The sequence below is a fragment of the Schistocerca gregaria genome, chromosome 1 (genome assembly GCF_023897955.1).
Source record: "Schistocerca gregaria isolate iqSchGreg1 chromosome 1, iqSchGreg1.2, whole genome shotgun sequence".
NCBI classification, from domain to species: Eukaryota; Metazoa; Arthropoda; class Insecta; order Orthoptera; family Acrididae; genus Schistocerca; species Schistocerca gregaria.
In genome coordinates this window covers 521,707,925-521,735,367 of record NC_064920.1, presented here as the reverse complement: position 1 = coordinate 521,735,367, position 27,443 = coordinate 521,707,925, and the positions used below count along the sequence as shown (strand labels likewise).

At 39.5% G+C, this 27,443-nt stretch overlaps 1 protein-coding gene across 29 annotated transcripts in view; it reads right to left on the bottom strand.

Moving 5' to 3' along the window:
• LOC126354726 (calcium/calmodulin-dependent protein kinase type II alpha chain) overlaps nt 1-27,443 on the bottom strand; it is a 976,610-nt gene that overhangs the window by 166,506 nt on the left and 782,661 nt on the right. For all 29 annotated transcript variants that reach the window (XM_050004705.1, XM_050004586.1, XM_050004623.1 and 26 more), the window contains exon 12: nt 16,881-16,970. In XM_050004705.1, coding sequence (XP_049860662.1) covers nt 16,881-16,970 — 90 coding nt within the window. The remainder of the gene's footprint in view (nt 1-16,880; nt 16,971-27,443) is intronic.

Genomic DNA, 27,443 nt, shown 5'->3' with positions numbered 1-27,443 from the left:
GCTTGGTAAGTCTTGGAATCTTTGTTTTTAATATATTTTTCCCATGTGGAAGTTTCTTTCTGTTTTATTTACATCGTCATTAATTTGAACCCAACAATTACGTTTGTTATTGTCTCTGTTGCATTTCGAAATCTTCTCTATCGTCTTACTTTCTCTTTTCGTTTGTACAAGAAGTTCCACTTTGTATTCATCTTCCATTTTTCCGTAATCTACCATACATTTTATCCTGCCTAATTATACTCAGTAATACGTAATTTACTTCCAAACCATAACCTAAAATTTTCAACGCTTTCAACATAACCGCTGCTATAAAATCCATTGTTCCAAGTTTACAAACATTTCGTGTAAACTCGTGAATACTATTTCACAGCTTCAGTTCCTTTCACCCATTACACAACCATCTCAGTTTTTTTTTCCAACAACTTTCGTTTTATTTCCATTCCCGTTTTTCCCACAAAACCGATCATTTTTTAGCAGCTTCCCACAGGTTTACACGTTATTATTTCTTCATCAAACAATTGTTAGCCTCATTATCATAACCTGCCAGTACATAACCAGTCCTTTGAATACATTTACACACATATTCTTCGAGATTTTATTCGAAAATTTCTTTCGAATTTTATTTTTTCGCAAATTATTTTTTCGAAACTTTTTTCGAAAAAATTTTTTTGTCGAAATTTTCTTGAATTTCTCGAAATTTTCTTGAATTTCCCCACCCTTTAACGTGATCTGGAGACAACATAACTACCCAACCTTTGCACCCATTGTTGTTCACCAACCTAAGTTCAGCACATGATCAACATAGCTCATCTCAAACCAACACTTTTTCGACTTTTTTCACACCTTTATCTCTCCCTATATAAATCTCTCTTTACTTTCACTTTAACCTCATATTACCCTTTCCACCTACCAATACCATGTCAACCTCACAACATCCCTACAACGACACCATTAAATTTTATTTACATTCCCTCCGCAAACATGCCTTCACCCTAGCCAGATTACGCTCCCATATTTTATTTACTCAGGCTTGTCTGACATTTGGCATTACTCCCAAAGGCCTCACACTTAAAGTTCCCATCTCTGGCTGCAATCCTTCTTTCCATCAGTCCTTATACCAGTTCCAAACAGCACAATCCATAGCCCTCACCCGCCTAATCCTTCACCTATACATCGACTCGGCCAATGAACACACCCGTCAACTCCTATCCCAAATCAAAGTCCTCAATCTTTCCTCTCCCACATCCACACCGGCTGTACATAGCATCCTCCTACAGGCCAACCGCAAATTAGAACAACATGCCACCCTCCACCTCAAAAAACTATCCAATCTCCTGGTTTCCCACCTCCGGAAAGGCAACTCACTCACCCTCCACAACCTTTCCAACAAACCTCAACCTCCTCTCATTGCACACAGACCCAGTCTCTCCCATCTACTCAATCTCCCACTTCCAGCTCCACTCCCCCCAACACCTCAAAATTCTAGTCAACACAATCTGGAACCACAACACCCCAATTCAGTAGTTAACCTTTCCTCCAAACCCCTCTCCCAATCCAAAACCTCTGTCCTATCGAAAGGCCTCACCTTCAGCCCCACTCCCAGGTTCAACCAAACTGCCCTTGTCAAGGATTTACTGTCCTACACTCGTAGTCTCTGCTGGAAATATCACTTTGCCACGAAGAAAAACAATCCTGATCCCACTCCTAATGATCCAACTCCCCAAGACACTATCCAAATTGAACCCTGCCTGCAACAGTTCCGTCCTCCATCACAGCGGGACCCACCTCCTCTTCCTCAAAATCACCCTCTCCAAACCTTCCAGGAATTTCTCACTTCCAGCCTTGCCTCTCAATCTTTCTTGAAAAACCTTAATCCTACTCCCAACATCACCACAGCCGAATCCCAGGCTATCCGTGATCTGAAAGCTGACCGATCCATCATCATTCTTCCGGCTGACAAGGGTTCCACGACTGTGGTACTTGATCGTCGGGAGTATGTGGCTGAGGGACTGCGTCAGCTTTCAGACAACTCTACATACAAAGTTTGCCGAAGTAATCCCATTCCTGATGTCCAGGCGGAGCTTCAAGGAATCCTCAGAACCTTAGGCCCCCTACAAAACCTTTCACCTGACTCCATCAAACTCCTCACCCCACCGTCACCTCGCACTCCTACCTTCTACCTACTTCCTAAAATTCACAAACCCAAACATCCTGGCCGCCCCATTGTAGCTGGTTACCAAGCCCCCACAGAACGTATCTCTGCCTACGTAGATCAACACCTTCAACCCATTACATGCAGTCTCCCATCCTTCATCAAAGACACCAACCACTTTCTCGAACGCCTGGAATCCGTACCCAGTCTGTTACCTCCAGAAACCATCCTGGTAACCATTGATGCCACTTCCCTATACACAAATATCCCGCACGTCCAGGGCCTCGCTGCAATGGAGCACTTCCTTTCACGCCGATCACCTGCCACCCTACCTAAAACCTCTTTCCTCGTCACCTTAGCCAGCTTCATCCTGACCCACAACTTCTTCACTTTTGAAGGCCAGACATACCAACAATTAAAGGGAACAGCCATGGGTACCAGGATGGCCCCCTCGTATGCCAACCTATTTATGGGTCGCTTAGAGGAAGCCTTCTTGGTTACCCAAGCCTGCCAACCCAAAGTTTGGTACAGATTTATTGATGACATCTTCATGATCTGGACTCACAGTGAAGAACAACTCCAGAATTTCCTCTCCAACCTCAACTCCTTTGGTTCCATCAGATTCACCTGGTCCTACTCCAAATCCCATGCCACTTTCCTAGATGTTGACCTCCATCTGTCCAATGGCCAGCTGCACACATCCGTCCACATCAAACCCACCAACAAGCAACAATACCTCCATTATGACAGCTGCCACCCATTCCATATCAAACGGTCCCTTCCCTACAGCCTAGGCCTTCGTGGCAAACGAATCTGCTCCAGTCCTGAATCCCTCGACCATTACACCAACAACCTGAAAACAGCTTTCGCATCCCGCAACTACCCTCCCAACCTGGTACAGGAGCAGATAACCAGAGCCACTTCCTCATCCCCTCAAACCCAGAACCTCTTACAGAAGAACCCCAAAAGTGCCCCACTTGTAACAGAATACTTCCCGGGACTGGATCAGACCTTGAATGTGGCTCTCCAGCAGGGATACAACTTCCTAAAATCCTGCCCCGAAATGAGATCCATCCTTCATGAAATCCTCCCCACTCCACCAAGAGTGTCTCTCCGCCATCCACCTAACCTTCGTAACCTCTTGGTTCATCCCTATGAAATCCCCAAACCACCTCCCCTACCCTCTGGCTCCTACCCTTGCAACCGCCCCCGGTGTAAAACCTGTCCTATGCACCCTCCCACCACCACCTACTCCAGTCCTGTAACCCGGAAGGTGTACACGATCAAAGGGAGAGCCACATGTGAAAGCACCCACGTGATTTACCAACTGACCTGCCTGCACTGTGATGCTTTCTATGTGGGAATGACCAGCAACAAACTGTCCATTCGCATGAATGGACACAGGCAGACAGTGTTTGTTGGTAATGAGGATCACCCTGTGGCTAAACATGCCTTGATGCACGGCCAGCACATCTTGGCACAATGTTACACCGTCCGAGTTATCTGGATACTTCCCACCAACACCAACCTATCCGAACTCCGGAGATGGGAACTCGCCCTTCAGTATATCCTCTCTTCTCGATATCCGCCAGGCCTCAACCTCCGCTAATTTCAAGTTGCCGCCGCTCATACCTCACCTGTCTTTCAACAACTTCTTTGCCTCTGTACTTCCGCCTCGACTGACATCTTTGCCCTTAACTCTTTGCCTTTAAATATGTCTGCTTGTGTCTGTGTATGTGCGGATGGATATGTGTGTGTGTGTGCGAGTGTACACCTGTCCTTTTTTTCCCCTAAGGGAAGTCTTTCCGCTCCCGGGATTGGAATGACTCCTTACCCTCTCCCTTAAAACCCACATCCTTTCATTTTTCCCTCTCCTTCCCTCTTTCCTGACGAAGCAACTGCCAGTTGCGAAAGCTCGTAATTCTGTGTGTGTGTTTGTGTGTTTTGTTCATGTGCCTGTCTGCCGGCGCTTTCCCGCTTGGTAAGTCTTGGAATCTTTGTTTTTAATATATTTTTCCCATGTGGAAGTTTCTTTCTGTTTTATATATATATATATATATATATATATATATATATATATATATATATATATATATATATATAAAATAGAAAGAAACTTCCACATGGGAAAAATATATTAAAAACAAAGATTCCAAGACTTACCAAGCGGGAAAGCGCCGGCAGACAGGCACATGAACAAAACACACAAACACACACACAGAATTACTAGCTTTCGCAACCGATGGTTGCTTCTTCGGGAAGGAGAGGGAAAGACGAAAGGATGTGGGTTTTAAGGGAGAGGGTAAGGAGTCATTCCAATCCCGGGAGCGGAAAGACTTCCCTTAGGGGAAAAAAAAGGACAGGTGTACACTCGCACACACACACACACACACACACACACACACATATCCATCCGCACATACACAAACACAAGCAGACATATTTGTCTGCAGAGCGGTTTTGTGTCAGACCAGTATCTGTGATTATGCTTGTTCACTTCACCATTGATAAAGAAATTGGCTTCATCACTGAACAGCACGTGACAGGGGAAACGTTGGTTTATCTGCAGCTGCTGTGTCACCAATTCTGTGAACTGCACCCAACGGTCTGGGTCATCCTCATTCAGGTGTTGGAGCATCTGAATTTTGTATGGGTGCCATTTGTGCTGCGATAAAATTCGCAGCGTGGAGGTACGGCTAATCCCGCATTCTTGTGACAGGTGACGAGTACTCCGTTGCGGACTCTTGCTAAATGATGCCAACACGCTCACTGTTGTTGCTTCATCAGTGGCGGATTTTGGTCTTCCAGTCTTAGGTTTATCTGTGACAGAACTTGTTGCACGGAATTTGGCCAAAAGCTTGGCAACTGCGCTGTGAGTGACGGACTGTCTGGTTGGGTGACGACTGCTGAAATCCTCAGCAATTACCCGTGTGCTTTTTTCTCCTGATATCAAGATGATTTCAATGCGTTCTTCATGTGTTAAAGACATTTTGTAACATGTACATAAGGAAACGATGATTAAAACGTTAGCATGAGTGAATGATACCTAAAAGTTAAACACATGTAACATATCAGGCATGGGATAGTCACTTTGCACAGTTTCAGACTCCATTTTATGACTTCTCAGTATGTTATACACTCACTGCCGAGCGTTCCGCTCCTGCCGCACGTAATTGGCTATAAGCTGAGAATGAATAAAGCTATATTTAAAATATCAAAGGCATTGTTTTCCTGGTGAAATTCTCTATCTGTTTGATGTGTCACATGACCACATGACCATTTGAAATTTTGGAGTTGAATCCAAGATGGCGGCTTTCAAGATGGTCGCCATGTTGGTAGCATAGCCCATAAAGTTTCCCCCTTCCCGTTCCTCGTGTGTAGGGACTCTGTTTCCTTGTTTGCTACTCCATTTGGATTTTATTAGATTAGGGTGTTTCCATATATATATATATATATATATATATATATATATATATATATATATATATATATATATATATACTCCTGGAAGTGGAAAAAAGAACACATTGACACCGGTGTGTCAGACCCACCATACTTGCTCCAGACACTGCGAGAGGGCTGTACAAGCAATGATCACACGCACGGCACAGCGGACACACCAGGAACCGCGGTGTTGGCCGTAGAATGGCGCTAGCTGCGCAGCATTTGTGCACCGCCGCCATCAGTGTCAGCCAGTTTGCCATGGCATACGGAGCTCCATCGCAGTCTTTAACACTGGTAGCATGCCGCGACAGTGTGGACGTGAACCGTATGTGCAGTTGACAGACTGTGAGCGAGGGCGTATAGTGGGCATGCGGGAGGCTGGGTGGACGTACCGCCAAATTGCTCAACACGTGGGGCGTGAGGTCTCCACAGTACATCGATGTTGTCGCCAGTGGTCGGCGGAAGGTGCACGTGCCCGTCGACCTGGGACCGGACCGCAGCGACGCACGGATGCACGCCAAGACCGTAGGATCCTACGCAGTGCCGTAGGGGACCGCACCGCTACTTCCCAGCAAATTAGGGACACTGTTGCTCCTGGGGTATCGGCGAGGACCATTCGCAACCGTCTCCATGAAGCTGGGCTACGGTCCCGCACACCGTTAGGCCGTCTTCCGCTCACGCCCCAACATCGTGCAGCCCGCCTCCAGTGTTGTCGCGACAGGCGTGAATGGAGGGACGAATGGAGACGTGTCATCTTCAGCGATGAGAGTCGCTTCTGCCTTGGTGCCAATGATGGTCGTATGTGTGTTTGGCGCCGTGCAGGTGAGCGCCACAATCAGGACTGCATACGACCGAGGCACACAGGGCCAACACCCAGCATCATGGTGTGGGGAGCGATCTCCTACACTGGCCGTACACCTCTGGTGATCGTCGAGGGGACACTGAATAGTGCACGGTACATCCAAACCGTCATCGAACCCATCGATCTACCACTCCTAGACCGGCAAGGGAACTTGCTGTTCCAACAGGACAATGCACGTCTGCATGTATCCCGTGCCACCCAACGTGCTCTAGAAGGTGTAAGTCAACTACCCTGGCCAGCAAGATCTCCGGATCTGTCCCCCATTGAGCATGTTTGGGACTGGATGAAGCGTCGTCTCACGTGGTCTGCACGTCCAGCACAAATGCTGGTCCAACTGAGGCGCCAGGTAGAAACGGCATGGCAAGCCGTTCCACAGGACTACATCCAGCATCTCTACGCTCATCTCCATGGGAGAATAGCAGTCTGCATTGCTGCGAAAGGTGGATATACACTGTACTAGTGCCGACATTGTGCATGCTCTGTTGCCTGTGTCTATGTGCCTGTGGTTCTGTCAGTGTGATCATGTGATGTATCTGACCCCAGGAATGTGTCAATAAAGTTTACCTTTCCTGGGATAATGAATTCACGGTGTTCTTATTTCAATTTACAGGAGTATATATATATATATATATATATATATATATATATATATATATAAACAGAAAGAAACTTCCACATGGGAAAAATATATTAAAAACAAAGATTCCAAGACTTACCAAGCGGGAAAGCGCCGGCAGACAGGCACATGAACAAAACACACAAACACACACACAGAATTACGAGCTTTCGCAACTGGCAGTTGCTTCGTCAGGAAGGAAGGAAGGAGAGGGAAAAATGAAAGGGTGTGGGTTTTAAGGGAGAGGGTAAGGAGTCATTCCAATCCCGGGAGCGGAAAGACTTCCCTTAGGGGAAAAAAAGGACAGGTGTACACTCGCACACACACACACACATATCCATCCGCACATACACAGACACATTATATATATATATATATATATATATATATATATATATATATATATATATATATATATATATATATATAATGGAGGGAAACATTCCACGGGGGAAAAATATATCTAAACACAAAGATGATGTGACTTATCAAACAAAAGTGCTGGCAGGTCGATAGACAAACAAACATATACACAAAATTCTAGCTTTTGCAACCAATGGTTGCTTCTTCAGGAAAGAGGGAAGGAAAGGGAAAGACGAAAGGATGTGTGTTTTAAGGGAGAGAGTAAGGAGTCATTCCAATCCCGGGAGCGGAAAGACTTACCTTACAGGGAAAAAAGGACAGGTGTACACTCGCGCACACACACACATATCCATCCTCTGTACTTCCGCCTCGACTGACATCTCTGCTCAAACCCTTTGCCTTTACAAATGTCTGCTTGTGTCTGTGTATGTGCAGATGGATATGTGTGTGTGTGCGAGTGTACACCTGTCCTTTTTTCCCCCTAAGGGAAGTCTTTCCTCTCCCGGGATTGTAATGACTCCTTACCCTCTCCCTTGAAACCCACATCCTTTCGTCTTTCCCTCTCCTTCCCTCTTTCCTGAAGAAGCAACCATCGGTTGCGAAAGCTAGTAATTCTGTGTGTGTGTTTGTGTGTTTTGTTCATTGTGCCTGTCTGCCTGCGCTTTCCCGCTTGGTAAGATTCCAAGACTTACCAAGCGGGAAAGCGCCGGCAGACAGGCACAATGAACAAAACACACAAACACACACACAGAATTAATAGCTTTCGCAACCGATGGTTGCTTCTTCAGGAAGGAGAGGGAAAGACTAAAGGATGTGGGTTTTAAGGGAGAGGGTAAGGAGTCATTCCAATCCCGGGAGCGGAAAGACTTCCCTTAGGGGAAAAAAAAAGGACAGGTGTACACTCGCGCACACACACACACACACACACACACACACACACACACACACACACACACATATCCATCCGCACATACACAGACACAAGCAGACATATTTTTCAATAGGCAAATATGTCTGCTTGTGTCTGTGTATGTGTGGATGGATATATGTGTGTGTGTGTGTGTGTGTGTGTGTGTGTGTGTGTGTGTGTGTGTGCGCGCGCGAGTGTACACCTGTCTTTTTTTCCCCTAAGGGAAGTCTTTCCGCTCCCGGGATTGGAATGACTCCTTACCCTCTCCCTTAAAACCCACATCCTTTCGTCTTTCCCTCTCCTTCCTGAAGAAGCAACCATCGGTTGCGAAAGCTAGTAATTCTGTGTGTGTGTTTTGTTCATTGTGCCTGTCTGCCGGCGCTTTCCCGCTTGGTAAGTCTTGGAATCTTTGTGATTCCAAGACTTACCAAGCGGGAAAGCGCCGGCAGACAGGCACATGAACAAACACACAAACACACACACACACAGAATTACGAGCTTTCGCAACTGGCAGTTGTTTCGTCAGGAAAGAGGGAAGGAGAGGGAAAAATGAAAGGATGTGGGTTTTAAGGGAGAGGGTAAGGAGTCTTTCCGCTCCCGGGATTGGAATGACTCCTTACCCTCTCCCTTAAAACCCACATCCTTTCATTTTTCCCTCTCCTTCCCTCTTTCCTGACGAAGCAACTGCCAGTTGCGAAAGCTCGTAATTCTGTGTGTGTGTTTGTGTGTTTTGTTCATGTGCCTGTCTGCCGGCGCTTTCCCGCTTGGTAAGTCTTGGAATCTTTGTTTTTAATATATTTTCTCATGTGGAAGTTTCTTTCTATTTTATATATATATATATATATATATATATATATATATATATATATATATATAATGTCTGCTGGTGTCTGTGTATGGATGGGTGTGTGTGTGTGTGTGTGTGTGTGTGTGTGTGTGTGTGTGTGTGTGTGTGTGTGCGTGCGAGTATATACCTATCCTTTTTTCCCCCCTAAGGCAAGTCTTTCCGATCCCGGGATTGGAATGACTCCTCACCCTCTCCCTTAAAACCCACATCCTTTCATCTTTCCTTTTCCTTCCCTCTTTCCTGACGAAGCAGCCGCCGGTTGCGAAAGCTTGAAATTCTGTGTGTGTGTGTGTTTGTGTGTTTGTGTGTTTTATTCATTGTGCCTATCTACCGGCGCTTTCCTGCTTGGTAACTCTTGGAACTTCCACATGGGAAAATATATTATATATATAAAGGGGGGGGGGGGGGGGGGAATGTAAAAATCAGTAGACTCAGATTTGTAGGAAGGCTTCTGGGAATGTGTGGTGCATTTGTAAAGGAAATCACATACAAGAGGCAGTTACAACTCATTCTAGAGTGCTGCTACAACATTTGGAATACTTATCAAGGCGGCAGGATATCAGGACTTGAATGAACTCAAGGATGTGCAACTAGGATGATGTGAAGTCAAATAAACCAGTGTAATAGATATGCTCACAGAATTGTAATGAGAATCTTTGGAAGAAAAGTGATACTGCCCTTATCAAACCATGTTGGATAAATATACAAAACTCGAATTTGAGAAACCTGTGTCGTGATTTTGCTGCTACCATTGTATATTTCATGTAGAAACCATTAGAATAAGATAATAGAGATTATGGAATATACAAACATACTAAACAGTCATTTTCCCCTCACTCAGTACATGAATGTAGTAGGACAGAAATCTTGCTGAGTACATAATTAAGTAGATGTAGAAGCTGCAAGTCGCTAAAAGGGAGGAAATAAACATACACAAACTTGATAATGGAAAATCCAGGATGGAATGTAACAATATTATGAGAAGGAAAGTTGCTACTCACCATATAGTGAAGATGCTGTGCAACAGATACAACTTTCCTTCTCATAATATTGATATATACTAGTATTTATAATTGTGAATGGTGTTGAACATACAAAAACTGAAAGTGAGTTTTCAATGAAGAAGTAACCCTAATAAATGATCATTGTCACTTAATGATACAGCATGTTTCTAGCTTAAAAAAAGGTTGCAAAATAGTGAAATTCTCAACAGTTTTGTTGCAGTATTGTCCATCCCCTTTCTCAACAATGCACTATAATCTTGGAATAGTATTGCCTGTCTTCTAAAGTTTCAGTCTATAATTTCCAGTATTTTTCTGATAAAAAAGAACAATTGTTTCGTATGAGAATGGATATCTCTACAGCCAATTTTCTATTGGTAACAAGTACCACTCCAGGCCTAGCGATCAGGAATAATTATTTTTAGGAGACACTGATTACATGGAAAAACTAAAACACTAAAGTGTTAAGACCAGGCTTGGGGAAAGTGACCACTTTAGCTCATAAAAGATGACTACTTCATAAAATACTGTCAAAATAAAATTTGTCTCAACAGGATACCAGGTGGAACTTCCCGTGGCAAAAGGCAGTGTTCCAATATAGAAAATGTATAAAATTTAAGATTAACATAAAGAAGTGGGACATTTGAACTCTGGGGTGTCTAAGAAGCAGTTTAAAAGAGGTCACCTTGTACTGGTTTAAAGTAAATAAGTGCAGTGAAGCAAGGAATAAACAGAAACATCTTTATCCTTAAAGTTCATCCAGTAATGGGCACATATGATGTGCTAACACTACATGCGAAATTACTGTGATCAGAAATTTGATATGGAGTACCTAAATATCTATGCACTGTAGACTTGTAGAATTACCACCTGCACTAAGATTCAATACTTGCATTACTTCAGACTTGTTGGTAATTTAGAGACCATGGTTAAGTTTGGAAGTGTGAGAAGAACTTTAAATATCAGAACTTAAATTACCTATAAGAAAAAAATGTCCTTAACAATATTCCAAAACAGACAGAGCAATCCTGTACTTAACATGAATCAGACACTGGAGCACAAAAACGAAAGTTACCATATGCTTTAGTCTTGATTACAGTGTGGCCCTTCAAATAGAATAATAGATAAAAGGGTGGAAGGAAAGTTTACACTTTGCACTACATTTGTAACTACAGCACATTTCCATTTAATACTCATTATTAATTGTTAATCAGTAGAAGTACTGCGGTAATTTAATTTATGAGATTGTGTTGAAAAGTAATGCCACAGAATTTCATAATGTGAAAAACTCTAAATTTTTTTAACTAAAACAAACTTTATTAACATTCTACATCTTTATTCTTCATGTATGCATATTTATTTCTCAGCATTGTTGCCCTGGCAACAAACACATTTTTTCCAACAAGAGAGCAGCTTGTTGATGCCGTAACTGTAGAATATTTAACTTCATTGACGGAGCTACAACCTCACCTCTGCTTAGACCACTTAATCACTATCAAAGTGAAGTTCTTGAAGGTGTTTTTTAAGTTCTGGAAACAGATGAAAATTTGATGGTGCCAAGTCAGGACTGAATGCAGGATGATGGATGACAGTGAATCCAATGTGTCAGACTGTTTCAGTTGTCGCAGCACTCAGGTCTGGTATGGAATTGCCATGCTGGAGAAGAGAATTCCCCATGTGTGCGCAAACTCTTCAAATTAAAAACTAGATTAAAACACACTGTTGCTCATGTACCGACAGTTACATTACATACCGCCATGTTACACACAACAACTGCGAGACTTTTGTTGGCAGATAGAGGCAAATATGTATGTTCTGGGTACTGATTTCTCAGGATCTATGCACCCAAATTGCATCAAAATGTAATCACGTCAGTTCTAGTATAATATATTTGTCCAATGAATACCCGTTTATCATCTGCATTTCTTCTTGGTGTAGCAATTTTAATGGCCAGTAGTGTAAAATGTGAACAACACTTTTTCATTTAAAAATCTTCAAGAGTTTTCACATAAAAAATTTAAAGGCTTTACTTTTCAGCACACCCTCTATAATATATGGAGGCTTGCAGTACTTTCAACTTTTTGCAGTGTGATACACACATACAGTGGTTAAATTTTTCTGTTTATAATGTGTGTGTGATTATATAATTCTTCAAATATTTTGCCTCCACCACATGGTAAGGAGAGCAGGGAGAGCGGAAGGGAGGGAGGGAGAGGGGAGGGTGGAGGGGGAGGGGTGAGGCTGGGGAGGGGCAAAGGAGAGGAGGAGGGAGAGGGGAACTGGAAGGACAGAGGAGGAGGAGAGAGTAGAAGGAAGGAGAATGAAGAAAAGAGGGGAGGGGGCATAGTGTGGTAGAAACAAAATGAGAAAATGAGTTGGACTGACATCTGGTGAAGATTATCTAGTTGTAGAAGAGTAGAGCTTACAAAATGATGGTCACCTGAGGCAAGAAGAGAACATGTTTGAGGATTAATGAAGATTAAGAAAAACACTCTTGCATTTAATAAGGTAGTAATCAAACACACAGGAGGGAGTAGTAACCACAACTACAGTTGAGACTCAAAGATGACCCATCTGGAAATATGAAGTAAGAAAATTAAAATGGTCAAATAAAAAATATGAGAGACAGGAAATTAAATGATCCTATGAATAATTTATGGCAGTATTTAGAAATTCTCAGCAACAAGTTTATAGAAAATAAGAAATAACAACAGAGACTCTGACATATTGCACCACCATGCAGTTTCCCTTCTTTCCACCTGCTTTCAGCTTCCACACTTCTTTCAATTTACTTATTTATTTATTTTTTCCTTGATGTTGCACAAATGCTTGCCCTTTACCCTGGAAACATGTTGTCTCACTTAACTGTATGCACTTGATACAACAGTAACAATACAAAGTAGAAGAAGGGACATACAAAATAAATGTCTTTATTCACTATGTCTTTTTTTTACTTCTGCAATTAAAATAAAGAAAGTTAACTGCTTAAATTTTTAGAATCAGCTAACAAGAACACACAAAACTGCAAAACAAGCATTTGATAAAGTTGCACAGATCATCATACTTACCAAACATACAGTTTGCAATGCAGTAACAGCAATGAAAATAAAAGTGTGATCTACAGTCAAGTCATGGTGCCATTGCCTAGCATATCATAAATGAGAACACACCTATTATTACAGTAACTTGGGGTATATAAAAGGAAAACTTGTAAAGCTAATACCTTTGAATATGTTTGATGGTATATCATGGGAGAAAATGGAAACATAATAAAGAAATGTGCTGACACCACTTATGATGCACGTTTTTATAAAATTAACATACCAAAATGAATGCAGACTTATGAAGTTCTAAACTTCATTTATTCATTTATCAATTGGCTACTACCAAAACAGCCACTTTCACCAAGTATCTACTGTTAATTCAGCCAAAGTGAACAAATGTGGAAATTAAGAGACTGTAGACTTCTTGCTTAGGATCTGACAATGATTGAGAGGAAGGGCCGTCATTCACCTTTGAGATGAAGTGCTAATTGCCAGATAGAATGCAAAAGAATAGGAATTTTGCTTACATGCTGAATGCTCTTTCTCCAGAGCAGGAATTTGAAAGAGGAATACTGATCACTCCTGGTGCTACATAAGACAAATGAAGGAGTGAATATATGAAAATAAAAGGTACATGTAAGTAATACTCTTATGAAATGAATATAAGAAGTGACACAATTAATAGATTGTAATGAAGTAGAACAATTAATGGCCACATATATGATTCAGATTATAGAGATTCCAGAAAGCTGTTTGATAAGGCAGTTGAACACTGATTGGTCTGTTTACACTCAGAGTTACTGTTCAATGACCAGCCAGCTGCTATTTCTTCAACTGTGTTTCTTATTGTCTCTATAGGGTGTTTTCATATATGGCATGTCAGTTCTCAGTATCTATTTTTAAAAGTTTAAAGTCACTTTGTTACAGTTGGACAGTTAAAATTTTTAAAATCAATGTTTCTATATTTCATCATCCACCTGGGCACTATTAGCAGATTTCAGACTGTGGCCATTATCCTGCACCACAAAAACCAAATCTACAGTTACAATTCATTGTCACTGATATAAAGTGGGAGTATTAACAAAATTCTTGAGGACTTGTACTGCAACAACCACTATATAAAATGAGCTACCATCAGACAAAGAGTAAAAGTGCACACTGTGCTGGGAGCCAAGAAGTTAATATATATGTTCCACTTGATTATCCATAATTTTACAAATAATATATGTATGAAATGACCGCCATAATGTCATTGCACTAGTGGCACAATACACACAAGGAGTCTTAACAACTAACATGGAGACAGGAGACAGTGAAAGAATTTTACAAAGCTTTCCATGTATTGCAGGAGAAAATGCTAACAGGTGCACACACTCAGTTTTCTTTCTTCTTGTAATGAGAACTGGCAGATCACTATACTTGAAAGGATTGGATGTTGTGAAATGAAGAGACAGAAGAATGAATCCCTAAGAAATATTGTAAACAGCCAGATAGAGTGAGCAAAGGAGAGTGACAGTGTACAAGTGTGAGTGACACAGTGAGGGGAAAGGGGGGGGGGCGGGGATTGCATGCAGGTGTGCCTAATATCACTTTTGCTAGAATGCATAGGAATGTGCGCCAATGTAAAACTACTTGACGAGTTGGAACTGTGTGCTGATCTGGGACTTTTACTCAAATCCAGATTCTTGCTTCTTGCATAGAATTCTCTTGGCAAAAAGAGATCTCTCTGCAGAGGGTAAAGATTTGGATTCGAGATCTGAGTCTAGAAAACAGTTTTACTCTGTCAGTAAGTTTCACTGCATCTGTTATTTCACATTCATTCTTCTCTGCAATCAAATGTCAAGTGACATTGTACCACTGGTACAATGGGTCATACCCTCTACAATGTACTTCACAACAGATTGTAGAGTACATATGTAGACAGACTGATAGACATTAAAACATGACTGACTGTAATACCTATGAGTACAAATTCAAGTCCTGAAATGCAAACCAACCTTGCCAACACTGCTCAATAAGGACAGTTACCAGCATATACTTATCAATTCACACTTAAAATATGCTATTATGGAGCACCTGCAGCTATTTCTTTAGAGTTTTCAAGATACAGAGGGATTCTCATGAAACAAGATTGTATAAATATTTCCATATGCTTTATTAGCTTTCTGTAGAGACAGGGAGCTAATATTATAAATTATTTCATGCTTTCAATTCATGATAATAATGTAGTATTAAGGTTAACAAGATATTCATCCAACTGGCACTGGAACAAATATGTCATTGTAATTTCAGCAACATTAATCGAATAAGTAAATGCTATAGTTAGCATTCCAATACTACTTTTAAAGAAGGAAAGGAGGGGAAAAAAGTTATGAATTTTTAGCTTGGTTTTAAATTTTTAATGATATGTTGAACTGTGTAATCTAAATACAGAAAAAGGCTCAACTTATAACACTCATATTTTACAATTAAGTCTTTTGGTCCCAACAACTCTTCAGCCACTTCTTCCTTTAATGTACATTAGCATAGTTTCATTATTTCTCTCCTATTAGTCAGATTTCCTATTCTCTATTCAACCTTAAGAGCATTGAATAAGTTTGGTCCTCTTTTATACAATAAATTCTGGTTATTGTGTAAATGTTGGTAAACAGCCTATAAATTCAGTATCAAAGATGTGATATGAGTACCTCTCATTCTGCTAATTTATTATATTTGGATTAAGAGTATATTTGCTGCAAAATTACTAAGCTACAGCATTCTAAGACATGAAAAATAAAGTGAATAACAGTACAAGTGAAATACTAACAGCAATAGCTATACAAACTTCAGTTAAGATCATTCACTTTAATGAATTTCCCATAGTAGAACAGAGGAAATAGCAAATCTTGTGCAGGTACGCTAATGAAATTCAGTCACAACAAACAACACAGCTATGTATGATTACATCAATTATGAAAATTTTCATTTAATTCAGACATGTTGTATAAAATAAAATTCCAATACCGCATTAAGCCAAGCAGTAAAATTGTGTAAAAATACGACCCTATTTAGAAGACAATCTTGAGGTAGCAGAAAATACTACAAAACAGGTGTCACATTGTACTGTTTCAGATTACAGCAACTTTGCTGAAAGCAATCTCTGTGGCATGCCTAGCTCACAAACACACACAAAGGCTCTGTCCTGTAAAAACAGAAATGACATTCTGATATATTTTAAAGTTATGTATGGTATTGAATCTATGCAGTTTGAATTCTATTAGTCTATTAATCATGCAAAGCAAACAAAGAAGAAACAGAAAGGAAAGTAGTATTAAATTACTACAGTTAATACTTGCTATACTCACTAACTCCTACACTGCAAATATTATATGAGTAGAATGCTCAAATGTAATAGGTAAGCTATCAACATTGGAAGAACCATGCTAGAGTTCCTTGGTCCTGTCTTCTTATGGTATAAATATTAATTGCAGCATCATGCTTATGTTACAGCTATTCCAGTCTCCTCTGAAAAATTTTCTACATCCAGACCTTTGTTAATTTCCTTCTCTGTTTCCAAAACTTCCTTTTCCAGAACTGTAAGTTTTGTAAACTTTTACCTCATTTAAATGAAATTACAGTATTATATGAAATCATTTTCTTACCTTTAACATCATCGTCTTCCAGAGTTGTGCTGCTGTCTGTTGATTCCTTTACTTGGGACCCATCGCTCTTTTTGGTAATAATACTGCGACCTAAGACAAAAACACAAGATGCCTGAACAGACTGACATTCCAAACCTTTATTTTACATGCATCTGTCATTGGATAAAAATGCATGAATTTAGTGACCATAAAATCTAAAAAAAGTGATGGAACACACTTTACAGGCAACAGATATTTGTCAGATATTAGCAGGCTTAAATAAAGTAAGGTAACAGCCTGTTGTCTGTATCCTGTTATTTGCATGAAAATTATTCTTGTAGGATATTCTGACATTTCTAGAATTGTCTACTGATTTGAGTTATCATCTTCATTACATAATGATTAAATTTCTTTATTAAATTCACACTCTTTTTCTTGGATTATCAATACCAAATACTAATTACAAGAACATTTATGAAAAAATTAATAGAAAGCTTTATATGATTATTTTAACAATTCAAGACAATATTAAGCAAACAATTAAAGAGTTGCACAGTAAAAAATATGTGTGTGTCGGACCAATTATGGTAGTAAGCCTTTTTGTCCGTTGCTTCATAATAATTTGGAGTATAAAGTTAATTTAGGCCATGAGCATCAACAATTTATATATGTAGTGTATAGCTAAGGAAATAACTAACCTATACAACATTTCAACTTATAACATGCAATGAAAATTGCAAACTTTTAAAAAAGCACATCATAAAAGAATTGAGAAAGTGATGATGGTACATCAATGTGCAGAAATGTAGAAGAGTGGAAGTTTATTGATGAAAACTCAGGCATGAATTTAACTAGGCTATTGTTATTTCTCTTTGAGGTTTCCTCATTATCTTAACATAACCACACTATTTTGTAATAGATGATGGGCCTAATTATTTCTGCATTTCTCTAGATAGAAAATCATGTTGAAATTTTGCTTTCTACTTATACTGAGATGTTGTAAAATACTACAACAGATATTTATTTACTTGTGGAGCGTATTCCGAAATTAAATGGCTTTTATGTTCTTATTATTTGTTATCTGAGAAACTTTAATATTAGGAGAATGATGATAAGCTTATACATCTCACAGCACTGTTCAAGTCTTTCCATTTGACATCACTGTGCCAGCTTGCATCTCAGGTGGCAAATGTACCCACTCTGATGAAAGTGTGGGTAGTGTAGTGCTACAATTTTCTTGTTGATTATGATGATGAGATGTGGCAGCACATAACCTAATCGTAACACCAAAAGAATAATGAACTAATCATGCCTACCCAACAGGTTGGGAAATGGATCACGATCAACAATGTCACATGTGCCATTGTACAGTGGAGAGTGTGATGAAGAGGAACCATGTCTCCTTCACTTGCAGTCAGCCCGAGGTTATAATAATATTTTAAATATTTTTCACCACCAGGAGTCAGACTGTCTACTGCCAATCTGAATACCAGTGCTCAAGTATGCTTTCAACAAACTTGGCTGTGGAGGCAGATAATGTATTTATGAAAATAGCTATCATGAGTGTATAAATAATGACTCCATAGATTGATGCAGAGTGTGTCTGTGGTACATGTATTTGTAAAACAACTTTCTGGAAGAAGTAAAGGTAACAACAATTCATGGTATAGTTGAGATGCTGAGTAAACAACAGGCAGATGAACAAGAATGAAAACCTCACTAAAGTTTCAGGTTTCTCAGAGCCCCCCCCCCCTCTCTCTCTCTCTCTCTCTCTCTCTCTCTCTCTCTCTCTCTCTCTCTCTCTCTCTCTCACACACACACACACACACACACACACACACACACACACAAACACGCAAACACACACACACACAATCATGGAAGCTGGACAACTTGTCATTCTTTCTACATGACTGATTGCAGCTGTTTAGCACCTCTTTTCTTTTTCATATACTGTGCAAACATAAAAAAGAACAGTGTCAATATTTCTGTAAAAATTTTCTTGCAGACCACAAATATTGACTTTGAAAATGTAGCAGAGCTCTCCAACACATAATATTTTACTGTTTTGTAACAAATTATTGTACCTACAAATATTAATTTTTTTATTATCCAGTTGTAGATGCATCAAGAAAGGGCAGGACATACTTTACTTGGTTGACTATATACGGTCATTTAAAGGTTCGTAACCTCATATTTCGATCTTTGAAATGAAGATATATGTTACTGTTTTCTGAAACATAAATGGATGTAACAGGACGAGCATAATCTTTCATTTTTATTTGAAATCAGTTTTGATCAGCAATATTTCAATTATTATTGACCTTCTATGTTTCATAGCAGATGTATTAACTTTTAGTTAACTTGACTGAGAATATGGTGTAATATTCTGCAATAAGTGAGGCCAATCATCATGTGAAAATTCAGTCCTGTGAGATAGAATAAAGTTGCCATTTGATTGAAACATCCAAGAATGTCCTCACTTATGGAGATCTGTGTGAAGGTACATGTCTTTTTTTCATGGACTGAAAGGAGGAAATTTGAAATGGATTTACTTGTGGTGAAAGAAAATTAGTTTTTGGGCCTTCTTTTGATCTTTACTATTTTAACATTTATATTCAGCAGGCGTGTGGTTCAGAGTCCTGTTGAGACTTTGAGATTCAGGTTTTCAGTGCTTTCCTTAATTTCATTAAGGGGAATGCCAGGATGGCTGCTTTGACAAGGACATTGCCTATTCTCTCCACCCGCCCCCCTCCACAAACACAAACAAACACACACACACACACACACACACACACACACACACACACACACACACACACACACACGTCTATCCTATTCCCCATGTGCACTGTCTCTTATGACCTTGTTGTAGCTGGAATGTTAAACTGTAATCTTCCTTCCTTTCATTTATATTTATGACACAAAACACTACTCAACAGTGGAAGCTTACGGGTGAGTGGAAGTGAGGAATGCCAGAGCCAATGAAATTTATGATGGTACTGGTGTTCTGGTAACAGCCAACTTACTTATCTTATCAAGTTGTGTTACACCTCACCACACCAACCTCCTAGATAACCTCCTCCATTAATCTCTGATTGGTTGCAAGTTCCAGTTTTTGTAATCCATTCTTCTCTTTCACCGAGGAATGAAATTTTAGTTTTTGCCTATTTATCTTTATTAATAAACATTAACTGAAAGCAGAGAAAACATTTATTTACCAGGCGGCAACCTACTGTTAGTTACATAAATAGCCAACAGACACACTAGCTTTAAGGATGTGGGCTACTTGCATCTTCTAAGTGAGTGATGGAGGTATGAGTAAATGTATTAGGTAGTTAAATCTTTCATGATCCATAGTCCAGGGGAATGACGTGTGACAAAAATTAAGGAAAATTCTAGGCCCTGTTCTTCAGTGAGTTTCATACAATTATCCTACACTGGCTATCACACTGTGTATCTAAACATTAGCTAAGTATCTCCATCACAAAATAAATGACTTTTATTGTAAATCATAATTTTACTTTATTTCAAACTTATTTTTACTTTTTTGTTTCATTGCCAATGTGTTTCACTTCTTACCACGCCTTAAAATAAGGGATATCCAGCAAAAACTCTTGTTTTCATTAATATTCCATTGTGCAAAACACTTACACCATATCTTAGTGCATTCCTAGACATCCTCTGGTTCCAAACCTACAATGTAAGGGACATTTCACTGTTGATAATCCCGCATGTAAGACCTGTTACATACAACCACACCGGAATTTCGTACACCATGAAAACTAATGACTCACCATTTGCCAGCTTTGGTGCAGTTACTATTCATACAAATGGCAACCACATCACTGTAGCTATCTCCAATCCTGTTGGGAACTATCTCTGTTTCATATCCTCTGCTCTTACAGTGCTCCCTTTTCACTGACACCCCCGTTCCCCCTCTCCAAAAAAAAAAGAGTAAACAACAAATGTAAGAGAGCTGTCTCCTCTTCTCAGATCTCCCAATATTATTCAAACCTCAAATCCTGCCTTGCATGTTTTCCTTATCTCTGCAACCTCAATCCTCCTCCCATTGTGTGTTTTTCTAAATCACATGAATGATATTGTCCCATAGCTTAGTCTTCTTTTAAACATACGTTTCATGTGCATGTCTGTCATTCAATGCCTCTCCAGTATTGCAAGTAGTAATCTATCCTAAGTCACATTGTTGTTATTGCATCCCAAATTTTCATTGTTTGACTGCTTTGGTATTGACACTAAGTGGAGAAGATTTGTTTTATGAGGAGAATAATTTCAATACTTAATCACTTAGTAAACAAGACTTCTTAATAATTAGAGTAATGAAAGTACAGGATATCCAAAATAGCGAGTATAGTTTTGAAATTGTGTACTTCAGATGCCTTTTCAATCTTCATTCTCGGGAAGAAAATTAGATTATTAAGTTGTTTCCTGCATATGCAACCTATGGATGACACTATATTGCATTGAAGTCCATATACTGGCAACAGGCTTTACTGTAGGTATGAAAATTAACACAGACACTCCAAGGATTCTGTATAATCTTATTATGAAGCTGTAATGATTTTAACTCTTTATGCTTAGATACTGGCAAATTCAAGATTGTCTACATTCCAGAGATTGAACTAGACAAAGTACAGGAATGGTTAATGCACTATGAACAATAAAACTGCTTAACCAAAGGTTTCAAACCCAATAAAATTACTGGTGTTCTGGTAACAGCCGACTTACTTATCATATCAAGTTGTGTTACACCTCACCCCACCAACCTCCAAGATAACCTCCTCCATTAATCTCTGATTGGTTTCAAGTTCTAGTTTTTGTAATCCTTTCTCCTCTTTCACCGAGGAATGAAATTTTAGTTTTTGCCTATTTATCTTTATTAATAAACATTAACTGATACCAGAGAAAACATTTATTTACCAGGTGGCAACATACTGTTAGTTACATAAACAGCCAACAGACACACTAGCTGTAAGGATGCGGGCTACTTGCATCTACTAAGTGAGTGATGGAGGTATGAGTAAATGTATTAGGTAGTTAAATCTTTCATGATCCATAGTCCAGAGGAATGACATATGACAAAAATTAAGGAAAATTCTGTACTATATAAGACTATGCTAGGCCCTGTTCTTCAGTTAGTTTCCTACAATTATCCTACACTACCTTTATTAATACCTCTGCAGATGATTTTTTTCAATATTATGAAAAGGAAAGTTGCTATGCACAATATAGCAGAGATGCTGAGTCACAGATAGGCACAACAGAAAGACTCTCACAAATAAAGATCTCATCCAAAATAGATCACACACACACAAATGCTACTCACACACACACACATGACTACAGTATTGGGCAACTGCAACCACACTGTGTGTGTGTGTGTGTGTGTGTGTGTGTGTGTGTGTGTGTGTGTGTGTGTGTGTGTGTTTGACGAAGCCCTTAAGGGCCGAAAACTTTATTTGTGACAGTCTTTTTGCTGTGCCTATCTGCAACTCAGCATCTACACTATATGGCAAGTGTAACTTTCCTTTTCATAATATTGTTACATTCCATGCTGGATTTTCCATTTTTGATATTTTTTCAAGTTTGACTGATCTGGGATTGGTTAAAGTACTTTTTTAAAGATGTGTTTAGAAAAGTAACTGGCTGACACAATGTATGCTGAGATGACAGAAGTCATGGGACAGCAGTATGCAATTATACAGATGGCAGTAGTATTGCATACACAAGGTATAAAGGGCACTGCATTGGTAGAATTGTCCTTCATTTTCAGGTGATGCATGTGAAAAAGTTTCTGGTGTGATGATGGCCACATGATGGGAATTAACAGACTTTGAATGTGAAATGGTTATTGGAGCTCGATGCATGGGTCATTCCATTTCAGAAATTGTTAGGGAATTCAGTATTCTGAGACACAGTGTCGTGAGCATGCTGAGAATACCAAATTACAGGGAAATCCTCTCCCCATGGGCAACATAGTGGCTGACAGCCTTCACATAATGAGAGAGAGCAGTGGCATCTGCGTAGAGTTGTCGCTGCTAACAGACAAGCAACACTGTGTGAAATAACCACAGAAATCAATATGGCACATACAATGAATGTATCTCTTAGGACAATGCAGAAAAATTTGGCATTAATGGACTATGGCAGCAGATGACCGACTTGAGTGCCTTCGATAATAGCATGACATCGCCTGCACTGCCTCTCCTGGCCCCACTACTAAATCAGTTGGACCCTAGATGACTGAAAAGCCATGGCCTGGTCGAATCAGTCCCGATTTCAGTTGGTAAGAGCTGATGGTAGGATTTGAGTGCAGTACAGACCCCATGAAGCCTCGGACCCAAGTTACCAGCAAGGCACTGTGCAAGCTAGTTGTGGCTACACGGTTATGTGGATCATTTTTAAATGGAATGGACTGCATCCTCTGCTCCAACTGAATCTATCATTGACTGGAAATGGTTATGTTCAGATACTTGGAGACCATTTGCAGCTTTCATGGACTTCATGGTACCAAACAACAATGGCATTTTATGTCAGAGGCCGACAATTATTCGTGACTGGTTTCAATAACATTCTGTGCAATTTGAGCGAATGATTTGGCCACCCAGCTCACCGATATGGGACATAGTTGAGAGGTCATTTCATGCACAAAGTCCTGCACCAGCAACACAATATATTTCTGCAGGGGCTTCCAACAATTTATTGAGTCAATACGACATTGAGTTGATGCACTACACTGGGCAAAATGAGGTCAAACACAACATTAGGAGGTATCTCATGACTTTTGTCATCTCATTGTATAGCTCAATATTTCAATTTTTTCTCAATATACTCCTCCACAAGTTTTCCCACCTTACTTTTAATTAATTTATTTTTATTTATGAAACTTCCTCGCCTTACATGGGCAAGTGCTCTACTATCTGAGCTACCCATGCATGACTCATAACTCATCCTCACAGCTCTAATTCCACCAGTACCTCATCTCATACATCCCAAACTTCACAGAAGCTCTCACCTTTCTTCCAGGAGTGCCAGTTCTGCAAGGTCTGCAGGACAGCTTCTGTGAAGTTTGGAAGGTAGGAGACAAGATAATGGTGGAATTACAGCTGTGAGGATGGGACGTGAGTCATGCTTGGGATGTTCAGATGGTAGAGCACTTGCCTGTGAAAGGCAAAGGTCCCAAGTTCGAGACTCGGTCTGGTACACAGTTTTAATCTTCCTGGATGTTTCATATCACTGCACACTATGCTGCAGAGTGGGAATTTCATTCTGGATTTTTATTCATGTTTACTGTCTTATTAAGGAAGGTTGTAAGGAGCAACAGTCCATTTTGGAAAGGAAAAGACAGTGAGTCTACTGTTCCAGTATTTTGTGAAGGAGATTTAAGGGTACTGTTGAAAATATAGATCAGATGACTACATTAGGAACTGCTCCTGATACACATAAATTCAAAATTTTACCAAAGTGTCACCACGCTTAGCTATTTCATGTTATCTGTGACTTCATCTTCATCAGTTAATTCATTTGCTGTCTGCTTACTTTTCACAACATTCCATTATGTTGCCACATACTCTTAACATTTTAACTTTATTGCATGTACAACTGAGGGAGTTCTTATCTATAGCGCAGTAATAACACCTGACATGTGCATTTTAATCATAAAAAAAATTTTCTTTTCGCACCAAACATCATATTTAACAGTCTCTAGCACTTTTGTTTCATCCTTTTGTTGATAAAATTTTATTACATCATGAACCATTAAGCAACTTCAACCTAAATAACATAAATTACACCAATTTTGGGTAGGTAGCATAGAACAGTTTTCATAAAGTCTACAAAATACATCATGCAACACACAGCTATATTTAATTTTTTTAAACAACTTATTTTGATTACCATCTGACCATACTCAGACCATAAAATATGTATTTAAGTGTGCATTGTACAACCACAAAATGCTGTAGTTTGTTGTAACTTGTGGTGGTTGTTGTGGTCTTCAGTCCTGAGACTGGTTTGATGAAGCTCTCCATGATACTGTGCAAGTTTCATTATCTCCCAGTACCTACTCCAACCTACATCCTTCTGATTCTGCTTAGAGTATTCATCTCTTGGTCTCCCTCTACGATTTTTACCCTCCATGCTGCCCTCCAATATTAAATTGGTGATCCCTTGATGCCTCAGAACATGTCCTACCAACCAAGCCCGTCTTCTAGTCAAGTTGTGCCACAAACTTCTCTTCTCCTCAATCCTATTCAACACTTCCTCATTAGTTATGTGATCTACCCATCTAGTCTCCAGCATTCTTCTGTAGCACCACTTTTGAAAGATTCTATTCTCTTCTTGTCCAAACTATTTATCGTCCATGTTTCACTTCCATAGGTGGCTACACTCCATACAAATACTTTCAGAAATGACTTCCTGAGACTTAAATCTATACTCGATGTTAACAAATTTCTCTTCTCCAGAAATGCTTTTCTTGCCATTGCCAGTCTACATTTTATATCCTCTCTACTTCTACCATCATCAGTTATTTTGCTCCCCAAATAGCAAAACTCTGTTACTACTTTAAGTATCTCAATTCCTAATCTAATTCCCTCAGCATCACCCGACTTAATTCGACTACATTCAATTATCCTCGTTTTGCTTTTGTTGATGTTCATCTTATATCCTCCTTTCAAGACACTATCCATTCCATTGAACTGCTCTTCCAAGTCCTTTGCTGGCTCTGACATGTCATCGGCGAACCTCAAAATTTTTCTTTTGTTTCCTTCTCTGCTTGCTCAATATAGAGATTGAATAACATCAGGGAGAGGCTACAACCCTGTCTCACTCCCTTCCCAACCACTGATTCCCTTTGATGTCCCTCGACTCTTATAACTGGCATCCGGTTTCTGTACAAATTGTAAATAGCTTTTCGCACCCTGTATTTTACCCCTGCCACCTTCAGAATTTGAAAGAAAGTATTCCAGTCAACATTGTCAAAAGCTTTCTCTAAGTCTACAAATGCTAGAAACATACATCATATACTTCCATCTTCTAGTGCACAGTGTCAATGTAATAGTTTACACTGGAAGACAGATGTACATGACATTGATATAACAGAATGGAGCATTTCAAGAATGATTAGATGTTGCACCTCTAGAAAGCGCAGTTAAATGTGTCTTTTATGAGCTATGGATGGTCAGACTCTGACCAAAATTGACTGTCAAAATAAAAATAAGTACTGCTGAGTATAACATGGTATAGTTCAAATCAACAGTTCCTAAGAAATAAGATCTGTACCATATAAGATTTTATCAGATCATGTATTACAGTCACCTTATGCCAACCTTGCAAGATCACATAAAAGAACAACCTCCTTGTTCTCTTGTGTGTTACATAACTATGCAACCACTTCAAACTAAAAACTTGTGTCTTCAAGGCAGTCAGTTGAACACACAATCTATGACACTGTGTGATATATGTGGTACCAAGCTTTCATAAAAAAATTCCTGTGACAGTAGGCCAACAGGCTATTTGACCCACATGTAATATTTTGTGGAAAATAATTTGACAGCCTTGGTCCCACTATCTTTAACTCTGGGTAAAATACAAGAACCTGATAATTTTAATTGTCTCATTTTGCAAAATACATGACATCAGACAAACACACATATTCAATAACTTTAATCTTCTGCCATAAGCAAATGTAAATGCTTAAAATTATAGGGATATATCATTTAAATATCCTGATCAGTGAGCTCTGGGTGGCTATATAGGTTTATGTACCTATATAAAGGTCTGCAGAGGTGCGATTAACATTTCATATAGTCGTTTTCAACTGGCTAACTTTCTACAAACATTCACTATGCCCCATCAAATTTAAACAAAAGTCAATGACCAGGTTTTGAATATGATTTTCTCAAATCATCAAATTTCAGCTCACGTGAGGTGTATCTATGAGTAACAGTGGTAGAGCAAAAGGTTTTGGAGAATCAGAGCTCAAGAACTAGTTGGCATTGAATAATTCAGAACTTTATTTGCATGTTAATTAAAGAAAAGGAGAAAGATTCTGATTTAATGTACTGTTAATGACAAGGCCTTATGAGTTACGTCACTAGCCCAGATAGAGCAAAGATAGGGTAAGACTTTGATCACATTCTTCTAAAGGAACCTTTACAACATATAGGGAACCCACAGGAAACTTAAACTGAATGGCCTAACGGACATTTGAACTCTGTTTCTCCTGAATGTGAGCCTACAGTGCTAAACACTGTTCTACCTCATTCATTTGCTTATCAGTTACCCAACAGAGAACTTCTAGTATTCGCACAATGTTATGGCTCCATTACAAATGTGTCACTGTTTGTTCATCTACGTCAAGGTAAACAAAATTTTTTATGTTACCTACTTTGCGGCTGATCCAATTTGTACAACATTTTCAAGCAAGCATAAAGTATAATTCTGAGAGGTATGCTGCACATCCACTTACATCTACTATTGCCCATTCATTGCACTCAAAACATTTTTTAGTCACAAAATAGGGTTCCTTTCACCTCCTACTATTTCTGATGACTCCTTCAT